At 40.3% G+C, this 8,313-nt stretch overlaps 1 protein-coding gene across 1 annotated transcript; it reads right to left on the reverse strand.

Annotated features, from left to right (window-relative positions):
- Nucleotides 1-1,352: 1,352 nt before the first annotated feature.
- On the reverse strand, nt 1,353-7,647 carry RFK (riboflavin kinase). The gene is made up of 4 exons (XM_052645061.1): nt 7,420-7,647; nt 6,347-6,498; nt 4,144-4,246; nt 1,353-3,386 (listed from the first exon to the last, which is right to left on the reverse strand). Exons 1-4 carry the CDS (start codon nt 7,499-7,501, stop codon nt 3,256-3,258), a joined length of 468 nt encoding a protein of 155 aa, XP_052501021.1. The 5' UTR covers nt 7,502-7,647; the 3' UTR covers nt 1,353-3,255.
- Nucleotides 7,648-8,313: the final 666 nt, after the last annotated feature.

An 8,313-nucleotide genomic window follows, 5' to 3' on the forward strand; every position in this document is an offset into this window, starting at 1 on the left:
GTGAATTTCTGCATATAGTAGAGATAGACAAGAGTCCCAGTTCACTGCTGTGGGGTTAGTGGCAAGTCATGAGAGTTACAGAACCGTTCCGAAGCAAGGAGACATGGAAAGATAGTAAGACCTATTTGAGTGCGTGTGTGCTGAGTCGCGTCAGACTTTCCAACCCCACAGACTGTAGCCCACCAGGCTCCTCTGTCCATGGGATTTTCTAGGCAAGAATACTGGAGTGGGTTGCCATTTCCTCTTCCAGGGGATCTTTCCAACCCAGGATCGAACTCATGTCTCCTGCACTGCAGGTAGATTCTTTACTGCTGAGCCCTCAGGGAAGCATCCAGACCTACTTACAGGGCCCCTTAAAGGCAAGGCCTCTGGTTGTAGAACCACTGCTGCTCGCCAGGGTCTCCCTGTAACTGTTGCCTGTAAGTCACTATTCAGGGCCTTTAACCTCAGATATGCAGATGACACCACCCTTATGGCAGAAAAGTGAAGAGGAACTAAAAAGCCTCTTGATGAAAATGAAAGTGGAGAGTGAAAAAGTTGGCTTAAAGCTCAACATTCAGGAAACGAAGACCATGGCATCTGGTCCCATCACCTCATGGGAAATAGATGGGGAAACAGTGGAAACAATGTCAGACTTTATTTTTGGGGGCTCCAAAATCACTGCAGATGGTGACTGCAGCCATGAAATTAAAAGACGGTTCCTCCTTGGAAGAAAAGTTATGATAGCATATTCAAAAGCAGAGACATTTTGCTGACTAAGGTCCGTCTAGTCAAGGCTATGGTTTTTCCAGTAGTCATGTATGGATGTAAGAGTTGGACTGTGAAGAAGGCTGAGCGCCGAAGAATTGATGCTTTTGAACTGTCGTGTTGGAGAAGACTCTTGAGAGTCCCTTGGACTGCAAGAAGATCCAACCAGTCCATTCTGAAGGAGATCAGCCCTGGGATTTCTTTGGAAGGAATGATGCTAAAGCTGAAACTCCAGTACTTTGGCCACCTCATGCGAAGAGTTGACTCATTGGAAAAAACTCTGATGCTGGGAGGGATTGGGGGCAGGAGGAGAAGGGGACGACAGAGGATGAGATGGCTGGATGGCATCACGGACTCGATGGACAGGAGTCTGAGTGAACTCCGGGCGTTGGTGATGGACAGGGAGGCCTGGCGTGCTGCAATTCATGGGGTCGCAAAGAGTTGGACACGACTGAGCGACTGAACATAACCATCAACCAACAGATCAGGAATTCACACAGACAAAGCAAAAGATTCAAACTGACACAGAGAAAAAGAAGAAACATCACTTGGTCAAGATTTATTTCAAGGCCTGAAAACACTGACTAATCAAAAAAGGCCCTACTGCAATTTCTTATAATGTATAAATGCTTAATATAAAATTTAAAAAAATGTAGACACTATTAACTAACTTCTAAACCACACACTATATGATTTTCAAAAGCAAGTTATTTAACAAGACATAAGGTGATAATATCAAACAATTTTCACACTTAATGAAGACATAACCAGCAGCAAGCTATTCAACCACAAATGTTTTTTACACTTTCCATGTTGTTTTTAACTGTGTTTCAAAGAGTCACTGATAATCAAGGCTTCTATCAAGTATAGGATTTCTAACATTAAATTACATCTAACTATTTCTATAAAGAAACGAAAAAGACACAGACTACATTGTTTGCCATAAATTCATACATCAAAATGAAAAACAATCCAACTGCTTTTACTCATGGTTCCCCCTTCTCCAACATTAGCTTTAGATGTTTCTCCAAATATTATATAAACAGCTTTGTTCTAATTAGTTCTCTCATTTATGCAGATTAGGAGAAAATGATTTTATAATGAGTTATCTTTAAAATTAGCATTTAGATACTTATGCCCCCAACCCCCTCCCCAAACCTTGTGTTAAAGTGGACAATATTACAATGTGCTACAAAACCCAAAACAATCTGTAGTCTCAACTTCCTAAATATCCCAAATATCTGTTTTTGTTCTGCTAATATAAACAGAAGTCTTGAGTGGCTAAAAATCATTTCCTAGTAGTCAGCAGGAGGAAGAAATGCATAGCATGAACATTATTTAACTGAAACTTTATTACTTATGCCTTCCCCCCAACCACAAGCACTCTTTAGCCTTAAATTACATTGTGTGCACACAACTACAACAGTTTATATTTGCTCAGGAACATATAATCACATTAAAAATAAGTAACTTTCTACTTCATAGTTCAGTTGGCTTTTAAGTAAGTTTTTTTCTCTGGTGGAGGGGAAAAAAGTATCTTACGTTAAGAAACTGGTATATATAAATGAATGGCTTTGTGTTCATTTAAACTTTGAGAAAACCTAGAGATGAAGTTTGGGGGTGTTTTTTCTTAAATGCAAGAGATATGCAACTTCACCACTGTTCATATAGTGAAGGGGTGGAATGGCAGATACAGAGGCAGATGAAACTCTACATTTTGTAAATGGAAAAACTGATGTTGACTATTGGTTACAGGAAACAAAGGTTAAAGAAAAATGTTGAAGAATATCTACTCTTAAAAAGAAAGAAGTGCTATACAACACAAAAATGAGACCTAGAGAGAAGAAAAACACTCATTTTACTGTTTTAAAAGAAAAACAAATAAAAGGCAGGGAGTCTAGACCAATTAGAACTGAGGCAGCTGAACGAAAAATGGAACACAGTACAATGATTTGAGGCCTTAAAGGAAATGACTAATTAAAGTGAAATTTCACCAGTCTTCATGTCTTTAATAATACATAAATGCCCAAAATATAAAAAATATGAAGTCTGGATTTTCCCCTTAAGTTTATAATAAACTGTCAAACCTCTGCTTAATACAGTTACTTTTATAAGCTTTCTGATCAGCAGAGCATGCTATACAAGTACACAGATGCTAGAATTTTACCATGAGAATTATTGTTCTCATCTCAAACCAATGACCTGCCTGTTACCCATACATATTTCATTTCCATTATAAGACACTTAAGACCTTTCTAGTGGTATATTTTAATCAACATACAACATAAAAATCTTGATTATTTTTAAAATAAACTTTTTTAGTACTGTGACATGATGGGTTTAATTGAACAGTTGGAACATAGTATGGTAACTACATTGCACTATTTAAACTAATTCACAGCTGTAGGAAAACGTTTGTTTTTTAAAATATAACCAAGATGAGACTGCAGAGTTATGAGCAGTAAAATATTAGAAAACAGTGAATGAATAAATAAGGTGATTTTTCCATCAGTGGCCATTCATTATCTTGCTTTTAGGAACCTGGAAGAATTTGTCTTCTTTGAGTTTCAAATGTTCTGGTAAATCTAGTCGTTTCTTAGCTTCTTCGATATCACCTTGAATTGCTGAAATAAGTGACTCTGCGGAGAGAATATACCAGGTAAAGAAAATGAAAAACTGCTGCTGTGCTTTTTACTACTTTGTTCAGCGTCTCCTTAAATCTCAGAAGCTGGCAGTGTCCCTGGCACAGGGTAGATGCCCAGTAATGTTTGTTTCATCCTTTCTTCTAGACTTAAGTAAAAGTCAATGGTACATAAAGGACGTCCCTAATTGTCTTGCAATTACTTAGAGAAAGGCATTAGCAAAAAGGTACAAGTCATATATTAAATGAAAGAAACACACACTGTCAATTCTCTTCGGTATTTACACTTGTAAAAGAAACTCTACATTAGAATTAAAACTATCACACTACAATGAGATACTCAGCACCAATTAGTTTAAATGTTCTGATTTACTGTTTCTTATACTTCAAGTACTGCTAAGCACCCATTATTCACAAATATCAATTCCTACTTGTTCTTAAAATACAAAAGGAAATATATTTCATTAACTTCACACTGTTGGAGAGAGTCAGTTTGAATCTAGACTGCATCACTTACTATGTTATCCCAGGCAAACTACTTAACCTTTCTAACAATTTCCTCACCTGCAAAATAGACTATATAATACTTCATGTGGTTGTTGTGGGGATAAAGTGAGTTGATTCATGTAAGGCTCTTAAAACAAGGCCTGGCATATTACATGCTCAAATACAATCTTTCCTGCCGTGATTATTATTAGGAGAAGCAGTAAAAAGGGGCTGCAGCAATATCTAAGAAGATCTAAAAAAGAACTTACCTAAAGAATCAAAGTCCTTTTCTGGTCTGAGGTAGCCAACGATGGCTACTTTGAGGATTTCCCCATAAAAGTCCTCTTTGAAAGTATGCATGATATGAGTTTCCTACAGTTAAAAGATGTCAAAATTGAATATATCTTTATTTTTATGGTGGGGTCACTGAAATGAAAGAATCAACCTTCCTTAAATTTTTAAAGACAGGTTAAAATATACATGCAGTTTTTCCTAAACTCTTCCATTGCTCCTGTTCTTGACCCTGAGCTTACAGGTAAACATTATAACTGAGTAAGGTAGATGCTATCCCACAAATCCGGTGTGATTTGCTGTTTTTAGAAAAAGTTAACATGCAACAAAATAAGACTCTTATTAAGATGGAAAAATTGAGCAAATACACCAAAGAGGCAATAAGCAAAGAAACTCTTCCTCAAAAGACACCATTCCATGAATCAAATTAAAAAAAAAAAAGGCAACACAGTAGACATTTGTCATATGTAGTTCCAACAAAAGAACTGGATCCAGAATATATTAAGAACTTCTTTCAGTCATTAAGACAGACAATCCCATTTTTTAAAAAAGAAGTAAATAAAGACTTCAACAGGTACATCATGTACATCTGTTATCAGCAAAGAAAAGAAAAAAGAAAAACTCTAAAATGAACCTCCTACCAATGGAAAACTGAGTTTCTCCTAACTACAGAAGGCACTCCTTAACTGGCTCTGTAATAACAGTTCTGTTATCTGGGTAGCTAAATAAGAAAAAAATAGTCATGGGATAGCCTCCCCTCCCTTTCATTTCCTCCCTCACTCCACAGAAAAATATTTTGTGTTCTTTCATCAATTCTTTTCTTTATCTACGCCAACACACCCTTAATCCTGAAAAATAAGAGGACCATTGAGCATAATGGTCAGTAGTCCTGAACCACTTCTACTGCTTACACCAGTACTTTTTCAGCTAGCTTTTCAACTATGACAGATTTCTATAAACCCTTCAAAGAGAATGAAATTTAGATGACCAAAAGATTCAGCCATATCTAGAAGATTAAGCACTTAAGCTGTGTAAATTTGATAAGAACAGGAGAATATGTATACCCTCAAAGGGGGTTGAAAGATGAGAAAAAGCATCATTCTGCAATTTTATCAGAAAGCACCATTCAGAGGGTAAGCAGTTCTACCTTACCAGTTCACCTAAGCGTGCTCAGTCGCTGAACTCATGTCCGACTCTTCGTGACCCCATGGACTACAGCCTGCCATTCTCCTCTGTCCAAGGGATTATCCAGGCAAGAATACTGGAGTGGGTTGCCATTTCCTCCTCCAGGGAATCTTCCCAACTCAGGGACTGAACCTGGGTATCCTGCATTGCAGGTAGATTCTTTACCACTGTGCCTCCTGGAAAGCCCTAACAGAGTGAGCAATAATTAAAGGGTAAATGACCTACATTAACTGTGGTAAACTCAACTTTACATTAACTGTGGCAAACTCAACTTTATTTCACTTTTGTTTCTAGTAAAGGTAAATACAGAGGCAGTTATAAAAAATTTAATTATTGTAGTTTTGGTTTGTGATTCCACTTTCTATTTTCTCCATAATTTATAAAATTTATTAATCTATGTTATTGGGTACACAATGATGTTATCTGTGAGTTTTGGTCTACTACCAATTTGGTATAAATTCAAAATGGATTTTTATAACTTTAGGATGTTAAATGCAGTCCCCATGGTAACCACAAAGAAAATATCTATAGAAAATACACAGAAGGAAATAAGAAGGGATCAACATGTGTTACAAAAAAAATCAGCTAAAACAAGTCAGTAATCGAAGAACCAATGGACAAAAAAGCTGGAAGGCATATTAAAAAAAAACAAGTAAAATAGCAGAAGTCCCTCCTTAGTAGTAATTACTTTAAATGTAAATGGATTAAACTCTCCAACCAAAAGTCAGAGATTAGCAGAATAGTTAAAAATACAAAATCCAACTATACCCTCTTTATAAGAGACTCACTTTAGATCCAAAGACACAAACAGCTTGAAAGTGAAAGGATGGAAAAGTTATTCCATTCAAATAAACACTTCACTTTTAAACCCTTCAAATACACTGCCAAAATTCTAGAATCTGGATTATTGTTGTGATTACCACTGATGAGTTCTACCTGCATATTACTCTAAATCATCATCTCATCCTCATTTATGGAGTGAAATACAATTCTTACCATGGATTTTTTAGTATTCTTGTAGTATGGGTTCCATCCTATGCTCACCACCATCTTATGGACATCTCCATTTCCAACACTGGCCCAACCATAATAAATGCCAGTAGATATATCAGCTGGAAGATTATCTACTACTTGTTCAGGAAAGTTAGCTAAACAGAAGAAAATATGCTATTTAGCATTTCATATTCAATATTTACAAAAGTCACATGCAAGCCTAGTCTAAATCATCAAACAAGATTCCTAGGACTCCGACTAAGACTATTAATACCATCATTTCATACTCTGGCTAGGATTTCTTTCTCTTTTTCATACCAACTGGTTAGGAAAAAAGTACCAGATTATAAGTATGTAAGGTACCTTAGTTATCTAAGTGTATCAAAAAATGTAAAGTCTCACAGTAGGAGAAGAAAATAAATACATGAACAGCTGGATTTTTAGCCCTGGTCTTTCTTAAAGAGGCTCAGAATCTCTTGAAAAGATTCCTATTATTTGAAATACACAAGCCTAGGCCCTAAGCTCAAAGATTACTTTTAACAGGCTTAAGGGCAGTCCAGGAATGTACTTTTAAGGATGATTAAGCATACCTTCAGGTCCTGACTACGAGAACTAAGGTAGAAAGATCAAAATGATACCTGATTCTCATTCAAGTGCCTGTGTCGTCATTTGGACACAATTTACTAACGTATTTAAAGAAAGAAAACCATATTGCTGGTTTAAGAATTTAGCCTATCTGGCCCACATTTTCTAAAGGGCAAAACAGGCACCACGCCTGGCGGCTTGATCACAGCTGAACTGGGAGATGGGAAAGGGGGATCCGGAAACTCAGCTTCAGCTTTCTGAGGTCACCACCCCACAAGCCGGGTGAGCTCTGAGCCACGAGCAAGGACGCGCTCCATCAGCCCGACCAAAGGTCTTCTGCCTCACAAAGCGGGACCTGGGTGGAGGAAAGTGTCACCTCTGCCCGTAGTCCCACGACCCATCTTGGAGCTCCCCAGGCTGACGTCCCAGCTCCGCTCCCAGGTGACCCAGCCAAGGGCGGGTGGAGGGATTCCGCGCTCTCCTGCGCTCACCTGTAGGGATGCCCAACTGCTTCGAGCCGCGGCCGAAGCCCCGCACCACTTGGCCGCGGCAGAAATATGGCAGGTGCCTCATGACGCCGTCCGCTTCAGGTTCCGGCAGCGGCGGCGACCGCGAGTCCGGCGGGGCCGCCGTGGGGGCGGTGCCCGGACCCCCCGGACCAGCCGGGGGACACGTGAGGGAGCTCGGCCGGCCCGCCGGGCGGGCGAGCGGACGGGCGCACAACGGCCGAGCGGTACGGACTACACGCCGCCGCGAGAGCCTCACGCCCGCTGACCCAACAGAAGGTGCCGGATGACTCAGAGGCTGCGTCTGGGCTCCGGGAAGCCGGCGACCGCGGAAGTAAGTACGGGTGCGGGGCAGGGAGCGCGGTGGGGGCGGGCCGGCGCGGGAGGCACCCCAGCCCACCGAGTGCCGCGGGCCTGCGCACACGGCTCCAGCTGAGCGCCCCGGCGCCCGTTCGGCTTCCGTAGCCCCGCCCCCAACCGTAGCCCCGCCCCCAGCCGTAGCCGGGGAGACGCTGCTTTGCCCTTAGGTGTATCCCTGGCGTTGGGATCTGAGGCAGAGATGCATTTTTTTCAGCCTGAGGGCTGTGAAAAGCACTATTCTCGGACACTCCTAAGTGTTTCTTCCCCCCTTTTCCTTTTCATTATGATTTGACGCCAAAGAGAAACTTTCTTTAGCGCCTTGACAACTGCTAGATTGCTCTTCATTCATCAATCAGTCCCTCTTTAAACACTTTATAAACCTCAAAGATTTCAACTCGGAAATCACCTCTTCATTGGGGTTTTCACGACTACCTACCGGAAGTGATCCTCTACTCTAGACCACTTGTCCACGATCTGAAGTTATATTAGCATGTAAGCTCCAGGGAGCTTGCCCTGATC

Source organism: Budorcas taxicolor, chromosome 8 (genome assembly GCF_023091745.1).
Source record: "Budorcas taxicolor isolate Tak-1 chromosome 8, Takin1.1, whole genome shotgun sequence".
Classification (NCBI taxonomy): Eukaryota; Metazoa; Chordata; class Mammalia; order Artiodactyla; family Bovidae; genus Budorcas; species Budorcas taxicolor.